Source organism: Carassius gibelio, chromosome B16 (genome assembly GCF_023724105.1).
Source record: "Carassius gibelio isolate Cgi1373 ecotype wild population from Czech Republic chromosome B16, carGib1.2-hapl.c, whole genome shotgun sequence".
In the NCBI taxonomy this organism is placed as follows: domain Eukaryota; kingdom Metazoa; phylum Chordata; class Actinopteri; order Cypriniformes; family Cyprinidae; genus Carassius; species Carassius gibelio.
In genome coordinates, this window is record NC_068411.1 from 21,357,788 (window position 1) to 21,382,157 (window position 24,370).

The following is a 24,370-nucleotide window of genomic DNA, read 5'->3' on the forward strand; positions in this document are numbered from 1 at the left end:
GGCCGAAGGCGCGTTCTCTTTTCTCTGCGAGCCTGACACAGACAGGTAATGGCGGATTGGATCTCCGTATTTCTGTTCTAATTTCCAACCGTTCGCAAGTTTAACGGTTTCCCTTTAATGTAATGTAAGGTAGTATGTAGTGAGTATCAATTTTATACGCGCAGTACCTCATTAGTACGTACGGTTATGTTATGTGGAGAGAGATGAGTTGTAGCGCGCTGCTTATCGCAACGTGTTTCACAAGGCGTGTTCAGGCCTAGTCATGAAGTGACACATTGCGCTGGTTTTCATATTAAAAATAATCTCCACTTTGAACTGATGCGTTTAAGGTTTATAAATTGTATTTAATTGTTTAGCAGGAATTTTGTTACCGTAATAACACAAGTGTAATGAAGCTACAAATACAAGATACATGAAGCTTAACTCACTGTAAAGATTTAAATACTTTACCACTCTTATATTAACTTTATTATTTTTCACAGGCGTCAGTAAGTCGCCATGCCGGTTGCCAGGAGTTGGGTTTGTAGTAAGACATACGTCACCCCCAGACGTCCCTTCGAGAAGTCACGTCTCGACCAGGAGTTGAAACTCATTGGTAAGGAATATATTAATTGCAGAAAACTTAATTTGTGACCAAAAGGTTTCTCCTTTTACATCTGGATTTTTTTTTTTTCACAGGCGAGTATGGCCTCAGGAATAAGAGAGAAGTCTGGCGGGTAAAGTTCACTCTGGCCAAAATCCGCAAAGCTGCCAGAGAGCTTCTCACTCTGGATGAGAAGGATCCGAAGCGTCTCTTCGAAGGTAAATTTGCTGACTTGTCTGAAATTTAGTGGCCAGTGATTTAAAATAGTGCAAATCAGATTGTCAGTGCTGCCAAGAATTCCTCGTCAATGAGGCCATATTACAGTTTATAATTAGATTTAATTTGTCTGCTTTGCATCTATAACCCCCCTCCCAACCACAATCACATTTAACTTTGACTTCTAGGTAATGCTTTGCTCAGGCGTCTGGTGCGCATTGGTGTGCTGGATGAGGGCAAGATGAAGCTTGATTACATTTTGGGCTTGAAAGTGGAGGACTTCTTGGAGAGGAGACTGCAGACTCAGGTCTTCAAGCTTGGCCTGGCCAAGAGCATCCACCACGCTCGTGTGCTCATTCGTCAGAGGCACATCCGGTAAGATGCTAAATGCATATAGTTCAGGACTTTTAACCATGTAATCTGCACATTGAATGTGTATTGAGGTTTTCTTCCTCTCTTATTAGTTGACCGTGTTTAAACTCCTCCTGGTGAGAGGGAATGAAATATTCTGCAAGGTCAATTCGGTGATTAAACCGTATACCTTTGCTTATTAAAAAAATAAGCCCAAAAACCACAGCTTCCCATGACGTTTGGGGTGCTTTTATCGCACAAAACAGAGTCTACAAGGTAATGTATGTGGTCACTTTGGCAAATAAGAAACTATAATTCTCTTGGCCAGTGATTAAGCTTAAAACTGTCAGATTGTCAGTGGTGTCAAGAATTCCTCGTGAATGAGGCCTCGAGATCAGTAGCCTCAGTTCTGGAACCCTGAATAGCCTTTACACATTTGCTAAATCATTTTTGGTGTTCTGCAGGGTGCGCAAGCAGGTCGTGAACATCCCCTCCTTTGTGGTGAGGCTGGACAGCCAGAAGCACATCGACTTCTCTCTCCGCTCTCCATACGGTGGTGGCCGCCCTGGCCGTGTCAAGAGAAAGAATGCCAAGAAGGCCCAGGGTGGTGGTGGAGGAGGTGATGATGAAGAGGAGGATTAAACCCGTTCCTCTCGGGGGTTGTGGGGATCAGCGGTGCTTGCTTTCTCTTCTCCCTCAAGTTTTCAATAAAAATTGTTTATTCCAAATGATTTTGTCTTTGCTTGTTATTTGAGTAACTAGATGTTTTATGTAAACCCCTTACATTAAGTTTTAGTATTTAAAATGAATTACCCATGAAGGTTTAAAATCCATACTTGTAGATTTTATGGCCTGTAGTGAAATTACTTACTTAACTACATGGTTTTAGACAACCCAAAGCTGTATAATGGACCCCAACTAGCCCAAGGTTTTTGCCGTAAAACAAAGAAGACTTTAGTTACATTGTGTGAAGTGTATTCCTGTGGGATATGGTAAAATTCCACTTCCTAATATTTTGTCTGAGATTTTTGATTGGTCACCTGCTACAGGTAAACGACTCAAATGAATAGCAAAGTTCAGCAAATACTAAAGCTATTAGTGTTGCAAACCAGTTTTCATGATTTCAGTTTAATCTTAAATACCAGTTTGTCATTTAAAACACAGACAGGAACCTTGTACATGCATGAAAAATAAGCTGGATATAAAGTTTAATAATTGTTGAATACAGAAAATATGGCTTATTAGGTTTATTTTTCTCCCATTGTGAACAATATATATATTAAATACACATAAATATTACAGTTTACTGGATAAACTGCAGAAAATTCCATAAATGAAACCCAACTTCACTGAGATACATCAGCTGTAAGCAGCCATTGAGTCTATACTATGCCACTTCAAAGAGAAATCTTGTATATTCACATGTTTCTGATTGCACTTGGCGCTAGTAACAACTTACCTTAATACACAACGTTTTAGTTAAAATATCTATTAACTTTATTGTGCTTTGCACTCTTCAATGGATCTTGAGATCTGTAGAAGGCTGTTTTGTGCTTAGGCCTCAGAATTAGTGACATTCTTCATCTATCTACAAGTCGTCCTGGGGACTGGTTTGACCTCTTGTCTCAGCGTAGCCCATGTTGCTTGTCTGCTCGCTATGAATGAGACAAAATATGAAACTTCTATGAGCAGCTGTAAGTTCCATTTCACTTAATAAACCTGTAAGATATTTTATACATTTGTTCTTACCTCTCACCATCCTTTTCCAGTGTTTTAGCAGTGAGAAAAGAGAAAAGAAAAGATGGTCATCCTTTAAAATAACGACAAAAATTATGCAAGAATATTTTGTTACAAATATTAAGAGACAATTGGTGTGTTACTGGTATTTGCTGACCTTAGGACGCTGCCCTGCTACACCACCTGCCTTCTTTGGTACTCCCAAGGTATCAAACGAGTGGCTTCGTACCCTAATAGCTCTCTTAAGATAGAGAGAGATATTGATTTGAAGCTCATTTTAATGTCAGAAACAGTAATAAGCACAATCCAGTAACATTACCAAGGCCTATTGTTTATTATTCTTAATGAGATTGTCAACCTTGAAGTTCTCAATGAACCCTCCTCCCCCCTCTGGAACACTTCTCCCCACTTCGGTGAGGGGGATGCTGGGCTGTGACGGCTCTCCCAACATGCATTGGGATCGGGAAGACAGTTCAGAGCGCAGGGCTTCCAAAAGAGATGAACGTGTACGTAACTGAGAACGTAAAAGGGAAGAAATAGAAGTGCAAGTGTAACTTCAGGCTATGGCATAAGTGAATGATTAGTTAACATGCTTTGTGTCTGGTTACCTCCAGTCGACTGAATTTCTCAGCCTTGTAGCAAGAGATTTCAGCATTTATAAGTTTGGTCAAAAGGAACTCTCTTAAAACTGAGCCCTGCAAGTGGAAATTCAGAGCATCATTATTTATTCAACTTTTAGATGATGTATAAATCTCAGTTTCAAATAACTAATTTGTTTCCTAATTTAGACCGTATAGTAATTAACTGGATTGATGCCTTGTTAAAACTTCTGAAATTATTATAAGTCATGTGATCTCACCTCTGTAAAAATGGGTGGTGTGGGAAGGGGTGGGCCAAATGGGGGTACATCCTCCCTAGCGGTGACACATACCTGTCAATCAAACAAGAGGCTTTGGAGCTGTGTGTTGTACTGTGCTGTGAAATGCAGATTTTTAAAATTATTATTATTTTTACCTGAAATGATCCCCCGTCTCCTCCCTCTCCCTCATTCTCTCTCTTTATCCTCCTCACTGCAATGAAACAGTGCAAGAAGTGGGATCTGATCACATCCGAAATGAAGGGAGTGTTACCCTCCTGGTAGACCAGGGCAACAATATCATTCCCAATGTGTCTCTTTCTCTGCAACTGAGAGGACAAACAGATGGGTAGAGTTGTAATTCAAGGAAAAAGAAGTTGAAGGACTTCTCAAAGCACTTAACCTCTGTGATAAAGTAGCAGGGACTCTTATTTCAGAATATATTAATACACCAGTAGGTGGTGACAAGTGACTGTCTTTTGAGTGAATCAACTATTTAACTGTAATATATTCAGACGCACTATTCAGGAATAAAACAAGTGACTCAATATTCGTTCAACTGTATCGATTCATCGTCAAATCACATCAAAACAAATCATCACTAGTACTGTGTGTTGATGGAGTGGGGATTGGATTTGGAAATAGTGCACCGGGGATGCAAAAGTATACGAAGCAGGCCTAATTATCTACAATATAAGTGTATAGATGTAAGTTAACTATTAGTTACTGTTGAACTTTTGCTTAAAAGCAATATCAAACGCTTTCGTTCTGTTGGTCTTAATATATCAGCATACATTATAACATGTATTATGGTATTAATGTGGTAAAACATTTACATCCCATAATGTTTTAATCAAATTTCACCTGTTGTGTATCTCCTTCTGTGAACGGTAGTTTAGTGGTAACGTGGAACATAATCTCACGTCCATGGAAGGAGGTGAAAACCGCTTCATTTCCGGTCTGTCCACGAGAAACATCCAGACCTCCCCTAAAACTAGGAGATGGAAAATGATGATGCCCTTTTGACAGGTGACAATACATTCAAAACTTGTGTTTTGTTATTAATGTTAATATTAATATTGATACTGATATCAATCAATACATGAGTCAACCCTCTTACCCAGTAAATCCTTGCAGTTTGACTGTGTGTCCAAGTATTGATAAAAACTCTAAAAACTCCTCACTTTCCTCATTGTTACTAAGAATATCTTCTTCTGTTAACTACATCACATTGGAACAAAAAAAGGAAGAATAACATAAAAAAAATATATATATCCATTACAGACTGAAGTCCTAATCAACAAAACATAAAGTTTATAATACAAATAGGTGAATTAAAGAATCATGTTAATATCTGCATACCTGTCCTTCTCTCTGGTATAAGATACCAAATTTAAAGTTTTGAGACACTCTGTGTTCATCAAATGCCATTATGATCTCTGGGGCCTTTAGATGTAGAAAGAGAAGACAAGAAAACTGTATTGTGTCAGAAAAAAAATTGTATTGATGAGGTAAGAAAAGTTTTTACTTCATTAAATTTGTCCGTTTATAAAATCAGAATGGAGAATCCTCCAGATCACAGTAAACAAATGAGACTAGTGAAGATGTACCTTTAAGTAACTCACAGCCTCAAAACATGTGACACTGACACTTGAGCACAGCATCTAAAATACAGCAAATAAAAACAATGAAAATTCTATTGACTTTCATATGCATTTTAATCAGGTGGAACCAGTTGTGTGGTTGTGAAGTACCTTTGCCAGCTCCACTGCCGTGGGGAATTGTTGAAAGAGCGAAACAGAGAACGTGGCATGAACTGAGCACTCCTTCATCCTGATTAGATGAAAAAGAAAACTGATCAGGATGGTCTTGAACAGTCAGTAACTATTGTAGATCATTAAAATGAACAACATTTAAGGTGCTCACAAAATACACACCTCAAAATGACTCTCAGGCGATTTTCCTCTTCCTCAAGACAAACAGATAAAACTAGGGGCCCAAGAGAGGGGTCACAGGCGGTGAACGAATGATGATACTGCAGCCAACATGAAAGAAAAGCATGAGAGTGTAAGGGTCTCTTCAACAGAGTTATAAGAGTTTGAAGTTTTTCAAAATAAAAAAAGAAAATAAAAATGATCACTGACTCTGTGGCGGAAGAATTCCTGATAGACTTTAGCTTCACTGTCTCTCTCCATTATGTCATAGCTCTCCAGACCGAAACCCCCCTGTGAGAGAGTAGGGCTGGTCTCCACATGTCTATCCAGTGGAGGGTCGATCCAATAACCTCCAGATTTAGGGGGCAGGATGAGAGGTAAACCATCTCCAATCTTTAACAGCCGTGTCTGAGTGATCAATAGTAATTGTGTAAGTGGGAACATGAAACTATATTCTATCATTCAAAGGTTCTGAGTCAGTAAGATTTTTTTGTGTATTTTTGAAAGAAGTTCACCAAGGCTGCATTTAATGGTTATTATGTAAATGATTGTGAAATATTACAAAGTAATATTTGCTTTTTTGCCCCACCAACGTCAAAGCTAAATTTCAGCAGCCATTACTCCAGTCTTGAATAAAAGTACATATTTAAAAAAAAAAAAACACAGAAGAAGAAGATCAAATCTTACCGTTCTCTAACTAATAAAATATGAACAAGTAAATGAAGGTGTTTTTTATTAGTTACAGGCACTTTTAAACAATAAACTCTTTTGAATAAATGCATGTATTTAAATGTAACTCTTATACATTAATCACTAGAACTGTCATTTTTTATTAACATAATTTCAATCACAATGCAACTTCCACCACATCTCAAATTATGCAAGTTTAAAAGTATGCTGTAATGGGAACGGACAAAAACTAAAAAATGAAAACCTTGGCCTTCATATATTAAAAATGGTATAGGAAAGTGCTTAAAGTTGAAGAAACACCCTTTTTGATTTTCTATAGACTAAAACTGTGCCATGATCAAACAAAAAGTTTTGGGCTAAAATCCCTACCCTCAGAGGTGGTGGGAACTCACAACGTTGTTCATCCAATCTGCTACCCTGAAGAACAAACACAGCCACAGAGAAATCATCAACATCATCACTGCAACAGAACAAGACAACTGTATTTACACTGTTGTTGTTTACACTGGCAAAGAACATGGAGAGAGAGAAGGATGAAGTTACCTGTAGCTTTTCGATGATTGCAAACAACTCTGTGACCTGCAGAGAAATGACAAGGGAATGACAGAAAAGTGACAGTGACAGTGAAAGGGCCACAAAATCAAAATATTACTGATGCACAATATGAATTGTCCAGTTAATCCTCAATGTTTGGAAATGATTCATAATTGAGATATAAAAATCTGGAGAGCACATCATTTCCATAGTGTCATTTTCAACACCTTTAGGACATCTAAAACAGGAGATTTCTCACCTTCTGACTGGACGGTGCAGAAGTGAGTGGCTTAGCCTCACTGGAAGGGGAATCCAAAATATCCAGTATGCTGTGACCCACAGATTCTGCACAGCTGTAACAGAGAAAAGCGTTGTGGAAAAGTCTTCATGCGATAACGGAGTTCAAACACCTGAGCACAGCAACAAACCCAAACTATAGCTGACCTGCTCTCATTTCCAGTGATGAACTTGTCAATCCTGCGTAAAGCGTAAAGATGCCACATGACACAAGATATCCTTAAGCACTGTGTTCAGATTACAGCAGTGGCTAAATGTTATTTCTCATATCCACTCACCCTCCGTAAGCTCCGAATGTGAAACTTCTTTTTCTGGAGAACTTCTCGTTTCTCCCCTCCATTGTAAGTGCTTATTACAGACAGCCACAGAAATATGCTAACCAGGCATGCAGGCCATCACTCCTGATGGTGAATTAACTGCTTCTCTCTGTCTCTGTGTATGTGTGTGTGTGTGTGTGTGTGTGTGTTTCGCTCTCTCTCTTTTCTCTCTGCCCCCTGCCACTCTCTCATTTAATCTCTCCCTACATCCTTCCTCGTCTCCTGCTGCCTGTTGACTGACAGGAGTAACTCTTGCATGCCCGTCTCCTGCCACTGACAGCAGAGGTCACTGAACTACTGCATTTATACAGACCAACTAAAAGCCTTTGATTAGATACAATGGTGAATATTCACTTGCTGAAATCATTTAAAAGCATTTGTGTAGCGTTTATGCAGCCTCTATAAAAACCTGTCCTGGGAGGAGGCAAAGATATGTGAATGGGCAATGGACTATTGCTATAGACCTGTTACCCTTTCAGTAAGCAAGATTCATCAATTATTGACTGAACTCTCTTAGAGAGAGGAGGCAAGACAGCAGGGGAGAGAGGGCGAGAGGGAGGGAGCAGGAAAAAGAGGAAGAGAGAGAGGGGGTCAAGAGACTTTACCGACATGAGAATAGAGAAATGAAAAAGTGATACTGAGGGTACAGACACTAAAAAAATATCTATTTTTTCCTCTCAGACTGGAATCTTAATTCAGTTTTGTCTTTAACTGGTCTTAAAACTATTTATTTACATATTGCTTAAAATGTACAGTGGACATGTCATAGAAAGTGTTACAATGCATTTAATTTGTAAAAAATACTCTGCAGTATGGCTCCTCAACCTTTGTCCTTAAACCTAAATAATTAATCTTAAATTGAATTTATCCTCTCACCCATCTACGTTGTGTTACAAGCAAATAAAGATCGGGAATTTTATGTACAAGCAAAGGATTTCCACATACAGATTTCACATTGTGTTCAATTTGGTCATGATGTCACATGAATTCACCATGCTGACCAACAAAAAAGAGCTACATTGCTACACATCTGGTAACTTTCTTTTTTTTTTGTTGTTGCAAAAAGTGACAGCACTCATTCCATTTACACTGCAATGTGCACAATTCTGAACAAGTGGATTTAAAACTTTGACACGTCTAATAGACAGTTGCTGTGTCCAAATATCCCCACTTTTTTCTCATTCACTGATCCCTGTGTCAGTCCACTTATACAGTCCACTTGAAGGAGTGAATTAAAATTAATTTCCACTTGTTAACAATCTTGAAATCAGTCATGGTGGCATTTGCCACAGTGTTGCTATGTGGTTGCTAGGTGTTCTGAATGTTGTAAGCGCATTGCTGTGCGGTTCCTGTTGTGGTGCTTAGGTTGCTTTCAGGCCCCATTAAAAGAGTCCACTACCTTTAGTGTAAGTATGGGGTGTTTTACCCACTTCTATTGGAAAATCCTAAGTCCAATTTACTTAGAAACATAAAAGATTAAATATTTGAAACACTGACCCTAAATATCAGCAATAATCAGTAATCAACAATAATATATTTTGCATTCTTTTTACAGAAATGTATTTTTTTTTTTGTATTTAAAACTACATGAATTCTGACTAATATGTGAACAACTGACCTATGGAGAAATAAAACCAGAACTATGTATTTTTCTAGTTCCTTATTCTAGTAATTCTACTATTTTAGCAACATAATGTTTTCACATGCACACTGAATTCTCTAAATGTCAGATTTGAAGAGGGGAAAAAATAGTTATTTAGTCTCAACACACTGTCCTTAAGGTCACATTAAAAAGAAGAAATAAATCATAATAATGGTGATGATTATAATAGTAGTCATGATAATTTGCTACATAACTCCTGGAGTTTGAAAAAGCTTCTAAAGCTTCACTTTGTGTCTTTCTGGAAGATCAGATTGAGAACAGCCAGGAAACAGGCCAGAACCTCTTCTTCACAGAAAACACGCAGTTCATCAATTTTCTGCTGTATTGCTTCATTCTTTCTCATGTAATTCCAGTAGAAATCTCTGGGTTCTTGTCCATTCTTGTGGTAATGTCTGACAACCATGACAGCCCTGTCAGAGGTGAAGCCTTTTGTTTGTATTGCTGCCCTGTTTAGGATGTACATGTAGGCCTGAACTTGATAATAGTACTCGTGTGTTTCATTCAGGTGTGCATGACGATCATCATTTTTTGGTTTAGTGAAGACTTTGCCCACCATATCTCCAGTGGTTCCTTTACACTCAATCACCATTTTTTCACTTTTTTCCCCTTTTACTTCTGCTAAGAAGTCCAGTCTTCCAGAGAGGAATCCAAAGTCTACTTTGTTACCTTTGGTGTACCTCACTCTCATGTTTGTACCTGTTTCTCGCAGCTCATGGTAGAACTTGAGGCATTCACGTTCATCTCCTGGGTTCTGGAAATATTTGCCGAACCTTTTTGGAGAGGAGGCTGTCCAGAGAGCTGACTCGTCAGCATAGTCTCTGTTCTCAATGTCATGGACATTCACTGTCACACCGGCAGAAATATTTGCAAGATTGTCTCCGACTTCTAAATGTCTCCAGCTCCTTGTCTGTGTTGTAGCATACATCGTGGGTGTGGAGATGGCTTTTGTCCGGTATTTGTCCCTGAACCTGAATCCACAACTTGTGTTTGATATGTTTTTTCTCCACTGCGATCTTAAAGCTTCCTCTGAATCTTTTCTTTTTTCAAAGAAAATCATCACTGTGAGTTCAAGAATTTTTCCATTGTCTTTCAATGGCAGTGAGTTCTTTAGTTCCCGGCAGCCGAGACGTGGAGTCCTGTTAAACTGAAACTTGAAGTTTTCCAGTTCTTTTACAACATCTTCGGCTTTCTGAATGATGCCTGCATTCTCTGAGAGCCTGATGACTTTCTGGTTCAGTACACCATTGGGCAAGTCAATTCGAAGTGACTTTAGAAGTACTAGGTAGTCGCTTACTGATATTCCACTGTTGCTGGAAACAGGAGTTTTTTCAGGGAAAAAAACCTTAGAACGGTGTCCAGATCCTGGTTTCAAACTATCCCCAGAACCTTGCTTTTCTGTTCCTCTTTCATTCTTTCCACCCGTGCTTCCAGTCCAACCATGCCCCATCCTTATTTTCAGTTCTAGCTCGTAAACATTGTCATCATCCCGTACCTTCTGTCCATTCAACACATTTCCCTTCTTCCTGCTCCCATCTTTCAATTCACCCATTTTGGATCTTGAAGGCTCCATGTTTTTTTATCTTTAAAATTCTTTACACCTAGAAAAAAATCGCATTGTGGAAATCAATAAATACACTAAAATAAAATAAGATAATAAAATGAAATACAATTTATATGTACTTTAATACAACATTAGGCACGTAAAACCTGCAACAAATTGCACCTTTTAAAAATGTCATTTAGTATTTCAGTATAATAAAAAGATACAAATAATATGTTATTTAACTAATTATTTATTTAATTAATTATAATGAAGATTAACCTGATTACATGATGTTAGGATAAACATCTTTACACTTTAAGAGTCAAAGGACTGAATCCTTATTTGTATACAAATTACCACACCTGGAAATTTTCATGTCACACCCTGTCATGTGATCGCTATGCTGTGTTAGTCATAGGATTTTAATTTCTTCTTTTAAAATGTTAACATTTCACTTTTGTTTAGCACATCATTATAATCTATGTTAACCATTGTTTTTAATAATTGTGCAGTTGTGTATTTTTTGTGTATATTTCCTACACAACACATAACTTGTTTTGTCCCGACAGTAATACTATTTCTTATACATAATATACTGTATATTAACCATTTATATTTTCAATAATTGTGTTTGTATAGCAGTTGTATATATTTTGTGTATATTTCCTACACAACACATAATTGATTTTGTCCTGACAGTACTAATATTTCTTATACATAATATACTGTATATAATATGTGCCTTCTCTAAAATAGTAGAGAAAATATATACTGTACTTACTGAGGTTTTCATCTGATTCAGGCAGTCGAATTATAACAAGTCTTCATAACAAGACGCGCATACTTGACTACCTGTGTTTATGTTGTCAGGTGAAACGTCAGCTGAATAACAGGTCAGCCCAGATTGCAAATGAGCCCTTTCATTTTCCATTCACCTGATTCCATGTGTGTTCATATCATATTTATTTTTATTTTTATTTTTGTAAATCATTAGATGTCAGTGTAGGTCATAAAAAATGACTTGCATAAATCTCTTTAAAGATAAACATGTTTCCAATTTCTGAAATAAATGTTTAAAAATTAAATTAATTTAAATAGTTGAATATATTCATTATGAACAGAATTATTAATATGTTTCAAAATATAAATAATATTTGAATTACATTCTGTTTAAAATACTTTTTTGAAAATCTTATAATCATTTAGGCTGTTTATGATTACTGAATGAAAGAAAGTGAAAGTGAAAGTGTTTTAAATTTGATTTATTTTATTTTAATTCATTTTTTTTTTTTTTTTAGACAAAGAAAATATTTGCGTAATATATATGTGTGTGTGTGTGTGTGTGTTCATATATTATTATTATTATTATTATTATTATTATTATTATTATTATTATTATTATTATTATTATTATTATTATTTTAAGAGCTTGGCGTTCGCTGGATTTTTTTCATTTATTTTTTGTTATCTCTTACCTGTATTAGTGTATATATTGCAAATATGTATTTATTTATTCATTGTACAGACGGACAAAACAGACAAACTGACGGACGGACTTTTATTGTGTAATTATATGACACCGCTGCAAGACATCTATCTTTCACGTCATTTTTGGCGCCGGAAAAAGAATAGTAAACAGTGCGGGGGGCGGGGTTTCATCAATTTTTTTTGAGCCTCATCACAATCACCGTTGTTAGAAGAATTCCAACAATACTCGCGAAAGCGAAAAATAAACACTATATTAACTATATTATCGATATCATAAGCACCGTGGACTGAACGTTTCCTGCTGGTTGTTTCTATTACGAGAGAGGGAAGCAAAAACATTGCCAGTCGCAGAGGTAAAAATCTTTCTGTTTGGCACTTTGGGAGTCGTCAGTTAGCCCAACATTTTTGCAGCATCGAAAGAGATGCTGGGGGTGGACATGGGGTCTATTTTCACCCAGTGTATTGCTTCTGCTCGTACACATGTGAAAATAAATAAGTGTGCATGGTGTTATTTTGTCTAGTATGCAACGCAACTTGCTGATATGTGAATATCGCACAGAACTAATGCAGTAGAACCTCGATCATTCATCACTCGCAGATAACCGTGACCTTTATTTGTTTATTACTAATGTTGTATACATTAAAACTACTTAACATCGTTGGGTTATTTTACAGACTTTAGTTGGGTTTTAACAGACTTTAGTGCTCTAACAAGTGTACCTGTGCGAAAGTGTTCTGCTACTCTGTTGTTTTGATTATAATTAGCTGTTTTAATCCATTTTCATGAAACAGCATAAAAACTATTTTAAAGCTTTTGTTGATGCATTTTTTTTTCTGGTATTCTATTACAAAGTTTGATTGACTGGTCGTCCATCCAGTGAGCATGGAGGCAGGAGAAGACCAGACCAACTCCAGCTCAGCCAATAGCAGCGCAGCGCCAGGGGGAAACTCCCGCCCCCCTCAGATAGCTCAAATGTCTCTGTATGAAAGGCAAGCCGTGCAGGTGGGTCACAAAGCCACTGCGAAGTCCACAAAAAGCCAAACTGAAGTGTACTTTAAATCACTTATTCATGTCAGTGCCACTCTGTGACTTGTCTTGAATTGTGGGAAATGCAGTTGTCTACTCTTGAATGTTTCAGGCACTGCAGGCGTTGCAGCGGCAGCCCAATGCAGCTCAGTACTTCCAGCAACTGATGCTGCAGCAGCAGATCAACAGCGCTCAACTCCATAACTTGGCTGCTGTGCAACAGGTCAAACACAATCAGTAAATAATATCAAGCAAGATGAGGAAAAACAACCTAATTATGCATATTTTCTTTACAAATTTGATCTGTATTTAAAATCTCAGTCCTGGTGTTTTAACTGGAGGGTTCATCATTTTTACCTGGTTGGGTCATTAATAACACTAATGTTCATCCCCCCCCCCAGAAATTTATAATAATTCAGCAAGGGCACATTCAATTGATCAAAAGTGACAGTAAAGACTTAGAATGTTACAAATGATTCCTATTTCAAATAAGTGCTGTTCTTTTGAACTTTCTAATTATCAAAGAATTCTGGAAAAAAAAATACTAAGCAGTGCAATTGTTTTCAACAAGCATAAGAAATGTGTCTTGAACACTAAATAAGCATATTATAATGATTTCTGAAGGATCATATGACACTGAAGTCTTTGAAGTTATGGCTGCTGAATATTCAGCTTTGCATCACAGAATTTAATTTGATAATATTTTTTTCAATATTACAGTTTTTAATGAAATAAATTCAACCTTGGCATAAAAGACTTCTTTTAAAAACATAAGAAAAATATCTTACAGACTCCAAATGTTTGAGCAGTGTACGTGATTGTGTTTTACACGTGTTGAAATCTGAATTAACATATCTTATATTCAGTATATCAGCATTGTTTCAGTATATAACCATATTTAATTGTAATTGTTTTTCAGCAAAGTGTTTATGAATTCATAGCTATCATGGAGTTACATTGTAGTTGTAAAATTTCCATTATTTTTTGCCAATGGTAATTTATTATTATGGATTTCTTTTGTAAAATTGTTACCGCTAAAAAAAAAATTCTAATTTGTATAATTTCTGTTATTCTTAATATTTTCATTAAAAACTTTTTTTCATAAATGTTGTAATATTAATTTTACACCAAAATATATTGCAAGTGCTGTACTGTTATTCTAATCTTTCAGTATTTCACCCTGAGGTATTTCCTTTCTATATTTTCAGGCAACTCTTGCAGCCAGTCGTCAATCCAGCTCTCCCAGTAACAATGTCTCTCAAGCTACAAGTTCAGCACAGTGCACAGTGAGTGCTATTACATCGATTAAATGTGTGGCCTGGCTGATAGAAATTAGAACCATGCTCACTTTAAACTCTTTGTTTGTAAAAATATGCTTACGCTTGTTGACAGTCATTTTGGAATGTTTTATTAAATAGAGGCTAGAGCTGATCTATTGTGTGCTTGTTTTAGGTCAACTTAAGTACCACTTCTGGTGGAGGGACCATGACAAACCCCCGTCCAGTGGGACCTGCCACCTCTGCAACCTCAACAGCCCTTAGCCAGTCAGTTTTGCTGGGTGGAAACTCGGGTGGACAGGGTCAGATGTTCCTGAGAGTAAGTGTCTTGTCAGAGTGCACTTAAATCCAGACCAAGAGCTAATATATGTTTTTATGGCTCTGTAGGCTCCACCTGGGGACCATTCATGTAATGTTTATCCGAGCTTACTCTTTTCCTAAGGGTGTAATTTGACTGGTCTTTCCACCCACAGGTAAACCGCTCTCTCAGGGCACCTCTCACCCCTCAGCTCATTTTCATGCCTGGTGGTACAGCGACAGCTGCTGTGGCAACGGTTGCCCAACAGCAGCCCCAGCAGCAACAGGAAGCAGCTCCCACATCCTCAAGTAACCAGTCAGACAATGATCAGGTGTGACATTTGGTGTTTTTTTTCTTGACACTTTAGACTGTCATAATCTGGGGCACTCTAGTAAGCGATGAATCCAACTCCCTAAGCAACTTCACTGTGCAAAGAGACCAGGTTGCTTGGTTTTGTGTCTTTTCCTCTGTATATTAATCATCAAATATATTCCTTTTTTTTTTTTTTTCAAATAATTTTTATTATAAGACAAAGATTTTGAAGATGGAATTGCAATATTAGATATTTCGTCTCTGTTATGTGTACAAAGAATGCAATTATAAAAGAGAGAAAAAAACACATCACAAACCATCCCTAACAAGACCTTTTACATTAAATTGTAAAGTATGGTGAAAAAATATTAAAACATTACTTTAACAAATGATGGCTTAGTCTGTAAAGTAGAAATCATCTCTCCAAGCCTTAGTTTATATGTATGAGCCTCCTTTTTTCTTCCAGAATAACAGTATTCACTTTTTAGCTGTAGTTTCACTGTATTTCAGCAGTTTGAAACATCAGATATATTATTAATGGTTATACACTGCCCATCCAAAACAAAAAAAATCACCACAGGAGTTAACTAAGCAAATAGGTAGGATCCTCCCATTGGATAATTACTGCATGGATGATTATGTTATGTGCCCAAAGAATTAGGTCAGCTGACTACCTGAATATACTGAATGACCAGGTTATTCCATCAATTAATTTTTTCTTCCCTGATGGTACGGGCATTTTCCAAGATGACAATGCCAGGATCTATCGGCTCAAACTGTGAAAGAGTGGTTTATGGAGCACGCAACATTATTTTCACACATGGATTGGTCACCACAGAGTCCAGAGTCAGACCTTAACCCCATTAAGAATCTTTGCGATGTGCTGGAGAAGACTTTGCACAGCGGTCTGACTCTCCCATCATCAATACAAGATCTTGGAAAAAATTTTATTAAACTCTGGCCAGGAATAAATGTTGCTACACTGCAGAAGCTTATCGAAATGATGCCATAGCGAATGCTTGCTGTAATCAAAGCTAAAGGCAGTCCAATGAAATATCGGAGTGTGTGACTTTTTTTTTGGACGGGCCAGTGTATATTCTTAATAATTAGTGATTCTATTACATAAGATTTCACTGTCAGTTTGTCAGTGGAAATTTGTCTCATATGTTTGGAATGTTAAGTTCTTTGTTCATTGTGATGGTGGTATATCCTTCTCCTTTTCAAACTTTTCATTGTTTTGCCTCTTGCATAACTTCCTTTGTCTGTCTCTTTTTAGGTGCAGAACTTGGCAATGCGTTGCGTGTCCACTCCAAGGGTGGCTACTGTGAAGACAGAGTTTGCAGACAGGAAGGAGACAAGTGGTGAGGATTAAAAATTCTGCTTGGCCAGTCGAGCCAGTAGTTCAGATTTCCACTTGCCCTGCTCCAACACAGTATTTTTTTATTTTTTAACTTCAATTTCTAATTGTATAAATCACAATGTAGTCTTAGTTTACCTAACTTCTTTTATTTGTATTTTATTTAAACAATATAATGAATTGATATATTTTTCACATACACCCATTCAAAAGCTTAGGGGTCACTAAATTTATTTTATTTTTTTATGAAAGTTAAGAAACCTGAAAAAAATTTAATAACCATGGCTGCTGAAAATTCCACTTTGCCTTCACAGGAGTAAATCCAAAAAGGATTCAGTTATTTTAAATTGTGATAATATTTACAATATTACTGTTTTTTCTATATTTGTAATCAAATAAATGCATTCCTGGTGAACATTAAGATACTTCTTTCTAAAACATTAACAATTTTTATTTAAAATGAAAATACGCAATAATTTCTGGACATTATGCACTTATTAATATAGAGGAAACTCCAAGCCATCAACATTCATAAACACTTTGGTCTGAGGAAAAAAAGAAAACAGTAGCATAGATGGCAAAACATGTCATCTATCTGACAAGTTTAAATATGAACACATTTATTACTAAATGTCACAGAAAATAAAAAGTTAAATTTTACAAGTCTTAAGAATGCATGTACACAGTCACTTCCTGTTGTTTCGCCTTGTATGTATACAGTATGTCTGCTGCAATCATTTCCCAGTTGCACTGACTATGAAATGAACTGAAGTTTTTTTTTTTATCTCTCTCTGATCTGCAAGGCTCATTCCCACTTAACCAGCAAACTCAGACACCACAGCAGATTGGTCAGTCAGCCCAGCAGATCCAACCACAGACTCAACCGCTCCCAAACACCAAACTGCAAAGCTGCTCCAACGCCACCAATCCCAGCATGCCTGGTCTCAACTTGAAGGGCGTGAACCAATCTGCTGTCACCCCACAGCAAGCAGGAGGTCCCTCCAATCCTCCGACTTCCTCGCCTTCCCCCTCGCTCCCTCTCTCCCAGCTCCTCCTTTCTCAATCTGGCTTGTGCCAAGCTCGAGGAGTACCAGCTGCCACAGCCACCGTTACCCACATCCTGGTGCCCACCTCCAATGTTCCTACATCTTCTCAAGGCTATCCAATGGGCACGGTAGCAAACAAATCTAACATGACTGCCCAGACATTGGTGGTGCAGCCACTCCAGCAGACGGGGGTGAATCTGAGCACTGAAAAACTGGGTCATGGAACGGGGCATGTGCCAATTCAACCTAAAACGGCTCAGGGGCATCGGCTACCAGTGCAGATGCCCCCTCGCCACCCACCTCCCATTCTCCCAGCACCACCCAACAATGGGCAGGCCACGGGAGGCCATCACCCTCATGTCCCAGTTCAGCTGGTCGGAGCAAGGCAGAGCACACTAGGAAACTCCCAGGCTTTAGCAGTGGCCCAAGCTCGGACCTGTTGTGCCCAGCAGGATGCTACGGCTGTCGTGCCTGTCAATAACTCTGGTAGCAATGTTCTGACAATGGTGACTGCTGTGGAAACGGGTGGAGCTGGCATGTGCCTTAAAACAGCCCAAAGTGCCCTCCCAATGTCTCAGATGCAAACCAATCAGAACCCCGCGTTGAGTCAGGGTCATCCTGTTTCGGTCACACACTCGTTGGATGGACAGAATAACTCTGGAGATTCAGTTTTCATTCAGTCTGGACCAGCTCCGGTTAGTAGATAATGGGTGAACTGTATTTCCCTGTATTTCCCTGTGGTCTGTCACTCATGCAATCTTCTTTCTCTTGTAGACGAAGCCTGGGATTGGTCCATTAAAAAGGAAATCTGAATCAGATTTACCCCATGAGATGTCAGCCGAGGCCATCAATGCCAGTTTGTCAATGCAAGACTCCGCTCCTCCTCTCTCACCAGCTCCTTCACTAGATACAGGTGGGCCATAGGCAGGAACATTATGTTTGCATGAACACAGTGTTTATTGCACATTTTTTTTCTTTCTTCTTTTATAAACTATACACTATTTTATAAAGGTTTGGGGTCAGTAACTTTTTTTTATTATTTTTTAAAGAAATTAATACTTTTATTGTGCAAAGGAATGGTTCAATAGTTTGATCAAAAGTAAGAGTAAATACATTTATAATGTAACTAACTATTTCTATTCCAAACAAATACTCCCTTGGACTTTCAATTCAAGTTCCTTTGGACTTTCAATTCATCAAAGAATCCTGGAAAAATGTATCATGGTTTCCAAAAAAAACATTATCATTAACTGTGTCCAGCATTAATAAAAATAAATGTTTCTTTTCCATCACAGGAATAAATTACATTAAAAATATATTAAAATAAATTAAAAAATTATCAAGAAATAATAAATTATTTTATATTGGGAAAAATGTTTTACATTATTACTGTTTTTACTATGATTATTAAATGTATCTAGATAAGATAAGTAATAAGACACTTCTTTAAAAACATAAAAAATGGTAGTGTCAAATAACTGTAGTGTTATTTAAAACAGTGTTTTTTTTTTAGCTCACATATTTTTCATAATTAATTAAGTGATTCAACGGTAAACACGGTTGAATCTATGGTTGCAAAGGGGTGGAAAATTTCCAAACATTCCTGGAAGATTCACAAAAATGCTGGAAAGTTTCCAAAATTTCTGGAATGTTTCTGAAATCTTCTGGAAATTGTACGCCTTCTTGCAACCCTAGTTGAAGCACTATTTATTCTTGTCATTTGTATGAATGTTTTTGCTCTTCTAAACCGTCTGTTTCTCCCTGTCTCTTTGTTGTTTAGTCCCAGAGATAGCGTTCTCCTCTCCTCCTACTCTCTCTCTCTCTCTCCCTCTCTCTCGTGGAGGAGGACAGGGTGATCGAGCACCTGTCCCACAGGCTGTGGTCAAACCTCAGGTCCTCACTCACCTCATTGAGGGCTTCGTTATCCAGGAGGGAGCCGAACCTTTCCCTGTGAGTGTATCTGCTAAATACAAATCTATTTTTTCATGGAAATGCATTTATTTATATTTTTTCAGACCACAAAATAAAGAAATTCCAGTGTTAAGGCACTCATTAATTAGTGGAGCAGATGTCTGAGAGGAATAGAACACACATTAATTGTTCCTTCTGATTGACAGGTGACTGGGCCATTGAAAGAACTTCCTGTGGCTGTTCCACCCATCCTACATCCAGAGAACATTCGCTCTGATAGTCAGTTTTTGTTTCAAAGCTGTGAAAAAATATTTCCTACAATAAAGTTGTTCAGATATATTTATATCCTCTCTGTCTGTTACACACTGTGTCTATATATATCGTTTTCAGAATTAAAGTGTGAATACTGTCTAAGATTTGCACCTGCCAGCCAGTTCAGACGATCAAAGCGCTTCTGTTCCAAAACCTGTGCTAAGAGGTGAGACCAAAATCAGCCCTTATCATTAATGGATTCTTAAAATGTATTTTTAATAATACAAAAAATGATATTGAATAAATGTAATTAATTATGAAATAACCTGAATGAGTATGTGCTTTTCAAACAGGTACAATGTCAGCTGTAGTAACCATTACCGTGTTAGTAGGGGTCTTGAAGGTGTCGAACGACCACCAGGGGGTCCTGTTGTGCAGGATGTTATTGCTAGACGCAGGGGTCCTCGCAGAAGCAGCTCTGAGATCGCCTGTGCTAAAATAACAGGCAGTCATCTTTCTGTCAAGGTGAGATAATGGACATTGCAGCAACCTGATTATATGATAATCAAATTAAAATCATGTATACACTACCGATCAAAAAACAGAAATATTTTTAAGTAATTTTAATTAATACTTTTATTCAGCAAGGATGCATATAGTTTATAAAAAGTGACAATAAAGACATCTATGTTACAAAATATTATAATAAAATGCCATTGTTGTAAACTTTGTATTCCTCAAAGGATCCTGAGATCAATGAATCACGGTTTCCTCAAACATATTTAGCAGCACAGCAACTGTTTTAATAATTGAATTAATTACATGATGGGGTGCTTAATTAATCAAATGAATCACACGTCAAATTTGTAGAAATGACTCCCAAAAGATAATTCAGAATCGTCGTGTAACGCATCAAACAGACATTACAAAAAGAAGGTTCAGCAAGAACTATTTTGTTTGATAAAATTGATGTAGTAATTTTAGTAATTGAGTAAATTTTGACAGAATTGTCATTTTTGGTTGGGTGAACTATAACTTTAATGATTTATTTTCATATTTTATTATTATTACTATGAAAATATTACATTATTTCTTTAATGAAATGATACTCTAAATAATAAACTAAAACTGCCAGTAGGTGGTAAATGCTTTAATGATTAAGTCATCCAGTAATTTATTCTTTCATTAGATTCGTTCAAATGGCTGATTCATTCAGGAGTGAAGTAAATGGTTCTTTTTGAATGGTTCGTTGAATCATTAGGCTTAAAGCGGGTCATCACCATCAGACTGACCAGTGTGTGACATCACAGAACTGCAAGAGCTTTAGAGAGCAGACGACTCCTTGTGCTTTTGAATCACTCTCGCTCTACTTTGATGTCACACACCATTGTGATATTGCACTTAGCCTACTTCTCGTGTTATATTTATTAACTATGTGATGTTAATATGAGACACAATTTCAAATGGTAATTTTGCCCCATATCTTGAATTTTAGGGATATTCTCTAGGCTCCATCACACAGTAAGTTGTTGCTCTGCCTCATATTAGTCATCAATCGACTGTATGAAATGGCAGATGATCCACATAGGTCTTGGGCAGGGTGCATTAAGTGCATTAAATGCGTTAATAATTTAAACGTGTTATTTTTCTCCATAATTAATCTAATTAACGCATTAAATTGCCAGCCGTAGTTTTCAATAATAAAAATGTTCATTGAGCACCAAATCAGCATATTAGAAAATAAAAGAAAATAAAGCCTGGAGTAATGGCTTCTGAAATTCAGCTTTGCCATCACAAGAACAAATTACAAAGTTTGTGAGAATAAGAGTGAAACATAAAAAAAATACATTTGAACTGCAGTGTAGATATGAAGTCACCCAAGGGGAAATTAAACCTTAAAAAAGCACTTATTTAAAATTTAATTAAATTTAATTTAAATGTATGCATTTAGCAGAAGCTTTTATCCAAAGCAACTTACAGTGCATTCAGGCTATCAATTTTTACCTATCATGTGTTCCCGGGGAATCGAACCCCCAACCTTGCGCTAATTACTTGACAGCTTTGCTTGACAAAGCAATGTTCTACCAATTGAGCTACAGGAACACCAATATGTATATTATTATGAATATGCTTTAATCAATGTTTTTCTCTTTCTTTCGCAGTGTCGTTCAGAATCAAGCCGTTCTGAGGACATTTCCAGCTGTGAGGGTGAGGAAGAGGAAGACTACTTGTCACTTTCTCCCAGCTCATCATTCTCATGCCCAAGACAAACCCACTGTGGCCCTCAGTTGGATGACACAGCACCCAGTGACCTCCCAGTGGATGAGAACCTCTTCCTATCTGGCAACCCTGCTCACTGGAGTGTGGACGAAGTGTGTCAGTTCATCTCTTCTCTTCAAGGTTAGTGTTCTGATCCTCCTCTGGATGTATGCTTTGTGTCCACCTGTATATTTACTATATTATATCATATACCCCACCATGTCTTGCAGGTTGTGAGGATCTGGCATCCCAGTTCCTGTCGCAGGAAATTGATGGCCAAGCGCTCATGCTACTAAAGGAAGAGCATCTTATGTCCACCATGAACATCAAACTCGGTCCTGCCCTCAAAATCTGTGCTTCTATCAACAGCCTTAAGGATTGAACGAGGGATGGAGAGAGAGAAATAGCAGGATTAGAGTTTTATACTTCTGTCACCAGCCGGAGATACTGAAACTGATGCTCACGAAAAGACATAGGATTTTATGTCTGACCTAGAGATTAATCCAAAAAAGAAAAAATAGAAAAACAGCGAAAGAGCTGGAATGAATGACATCTGAAGTGATGCCTTATTAAAGCGAATTATTTACCGTAGTATTTTTGTTTAAGGTTGCCTAGATTGGTACTGACTAGTTCTCACTTTGATTTGTCCTGTTTTCAAAAAGTTCTAGAAAGAATAATGGGAGTGATCCTAAATGAAAACATAGCACAAAGATAATAATGTATAATCTATAAATGACAGAATCATTTAGTTAGGATTTGATAAACATAATACATCTCAATTCTGGATTTTAATGTGCTACATATATAATATCTGGGCATGTGAGCTTCGCATCTCTGATTTGAAGATGTCACTGTAAATCTGTAGTCCTTTTGTGTTTGTCAGTTATGTTAAACAGTAGTAATCAAAGAATGATTGATAATGCCTTTAGAGACAGTAATCAATGTTATACCTGTAGTGCTTTTGACTATCAGAGTCAAAGATGTGAATAAGTTGCCTTTCTAAAAAAAAAAAAAAAAAAAAACAGTGTTGCCTCTTACAGCTGCATTTTCCTTCATGGCTTCCCTTATTTTTCCCCCAAAAAGTCTACTTGAGTGTCATTTCACTACTTTTGTTTGGAAAGCCTGTTGTTTTTGGTTGATTAAGGGATTGTTGATTGTCTTCAGTGTGTGATTTAGGAAGTTAATACAATTAGATTCCCATACACTATACAACTGTCTGCTATGAAACTATAAACATGGTCATTGCAGCTATTAGTGCTTTCATACCGCAGCTTTCTGCGTGTACATACCTGATTCACTGCTGTTAATGGTTCAGAGGCTGTGAGAGAATGGTAGTGAGGCTGTATGCTCTCACTACACAGTATTACTGAATGGAAGTAGTTTTTGTTTCTTTTTGTAAATCACAGACTGAAGGAATGATTGGATAACTGAATCTAGAACAATAAATGTTTTTTTTTTTTTTTTTCCTACAGTAGATGGTAGAAATCTTTTCATTTGTATTGAAAAGTAGCATCATTATTTTTGGGTACAGTTTACCAGCTTCATAGACAAGTATTAGTAGCTTTAATTGAGAGTCTTGCAGCACCAGTATGATGAGGTAGTGTGTAAATGTTTATGAGAGAGTGAGAGAGAGAGAGAACTCCTATGAAAGCTGTTTGCTTTCAGTTTCTGTGTATGCTTAAATATGAATAAAGAAGGTGCTGCGCCATTCACAACCAGTTTTTTCTCAAGTCTTTATTTCCCGGTTGGCAAATTAGTATTGGTTTCTGGGCCTTGTTTTAAAATGCATTGATGGCTTTGTCCATGGATAATGCGCATCTTGATTTTTTATTTATTTATTTTTAAATTTATTTTATTGAATTTAACTAAAAGGGTTATCAATCTGTGTAGTATAGAAGTGTGTTTTGAGTGACTCTGTGTCTCGTAATGCCAGTAGGTGGCAACAAGTTACTAGGAGAGAGTCAACTTGATCATTCACTCAACCGATTCGTTCAAAACATTGATTCATTCAGTGGCAGATGTTGTTTCAAGTGTCATGTTTTTGAAAATGAATGTGTCAGCCTTGTGCTGTGACTTGTCAGCCGGAAGTATTTTCATTGGTGGAGCAAAAATAGATCAAATGACTGCCCATGCTGTGTATAAAAGTGAGTTATTCATTTAGTCATTGTTTATTATGCTGTTCTGTAAGAGTTAATACTCGCTCCCAGTGTTGGTACTTTGAATATCAGCATGACTGTGATTCTGAACAACTCTGCTCTTGTAATGATGTTTAAAATATCCAAGAGTTGAACAGATAAAATCTTTTGTTTAATTTAAAATTGGAAATGAACCTGCCATATGCCTTTAAACAAGGCTGCATCATTAATCCTGGTTATTGCATTGCTAAATTTAGCTTGATCAGATCAGTCAAGTAAGTTTGAAA

The 24,370-nt window shown here is 37.1% G+C and overlaps 4 protein-coding genes across 7 annotated transcripts; 2 read left to right on the forward strand and 2 right to left on the reverse strand.

Moving 5' to 3' along the window:
* On the forward strand, positions 1-1,878 carry rps9 (ribosomal protein S9). Of its 2 annotated transcripts, XR_008157511.1 has the most exons (6): positions 1-45; positions 483-595; positions 679-801; positions 988-1,174; positions 1,264-1,426; positions 1,615-1,764. XR_008157511.1 is itself a non-coding variant. In XM_052579443.1 (5 exons), exons 2-5 carry the CDS (start codon positions 499-501, stop codon positions 1,790-1,792), a joined length of 585 nt encoding a protein of 194 aa, XP_052435403.1. In that variant the 5' UTR covers positions 7-45; positions 483-498; the 3' UTR covers positions 1,793-1,878. The 2 variants fall into 2 exon arrangements, 1 of the variants encoding a protein (XP_052435403.1); XM_052579443.1 differs by lacking the exon at positions 1,264-1,426 and having other exon boundaries at positions 7-45; positions 1,615-1,878.
* Positions 1,879-2,262: 384 nt separating this feature from the next.
* Positions 2,263-7,952, reverse strand: rap1gapl (RAP1 GTPase activating protein-like). 2 transcript variants are annotated; one of them, XM_052577610.1, is made up of 19 exons: positions 7,477-7,952; positions 7,346-7,378; positions 7,161-7,254; positions 6,911-6,946; positions 6,737-6,784; positions 5,888-6,085; positions 5,681-5,778; positions 5,498-5,576; positions 5,354-5,407; positions 5,106-5,189; positions 4,864-4,964; positions 4,608-4,737; positions 3,902-4,072; positions 3,747-3,818; positions 3,496-3,582; positions 3,246-3,401; positions 3,045-3,128; positions 2,900-2,960; positions 2,263-2,805 (listed from the first exon to the last, which is right to left on the reverse strand). In XM_052577610.1, exons 1-19 carry the CDS (start codon positions 7,536-7,538, stop codon positions 2,735-2,737), a joined length of 1,719 nt encoding a protein of 572 aa, XP_052433570.1. In that variant the 5' UTR covers positions 7,539-7,952; the 3' UTR covers positions 2,263-2,734. The 2 variants fall into 2 exon arrangements, with proteins under 2 accessions (XP_052433570.1, XP_052433571.1); XM_052577611.1 differs by having other exon boundaries at positions 2,900-2,910; positions 7,477-7,949.
* A 382-nt stretch (positions 7,953-8,334) lies between these two features.
* On the reverse strand, positions 8,335-11,583 carry LOC127975353 (uncharacterized). The gene is made up of 2 exons (XM_052579360.1): positions 11,503-11,583; positions 8,335-10,776 (listed from the first exon to the last, which is right to left on the reverse strand). Exon 2 carries the CDS (start codon positions 10,746-10,748, stop codon positions 9,402-9,404), a length of 1,347 nt encoding a protein of 448 aa, XP_052435320.1. The 5' UTR covers positions 10,749-10,776; positions 11,503-11,583; the 3' UTR covers positions 8,335-9,401.
* Positions 11,584-12,353: 770 nt separating this feature from the next.
* Positions 12,354-23,663, forward strand: phc1 (polyhomeotic homolog 1). Of its 2 annotated transcripts, none has more exons than XM_052579028.1 (15): positions 12,354-12,562; positions 13,063-13,212; positions 13,349-13,459; positions 14,445-14,522; positions 14,689-14,832; positions 14,987-15,142; positions 16,400-16,484; positions 17,284-18,221; positions 18,301-18,439; positions 19,307-19,476; positions 19,644-19,716; positions 19,828-19,915; positions 20,082-20,214; positions 21,852-22,089; positions 22,179-23,663. In XM_052579028.1, the coding sequence occupies exons 2-15, from the start codon at positions 13,093-13,095 to the stop codon at positions 22,328-22,330; spliced, it is 2,625 nt and encodes an 874-aa protein (XP_052434988.1). In that variant the 5' UTR covers positions 12,354-12,562; positions 13,063-13,092; the 3' UTR covers positions 22,331-23,663. The 2 variants fall into 2 exon arrangements, with proteins under 2 accessions (XP_052434988.1, XP_052434987.1); XM_052579027.1 differs by having other exon boundaries at positions 12,355-12,562; positions 20,043-20,214.
* The last annotated feature ends 707 nt before the right edge of the window (positions 23,664-24,370 follow it).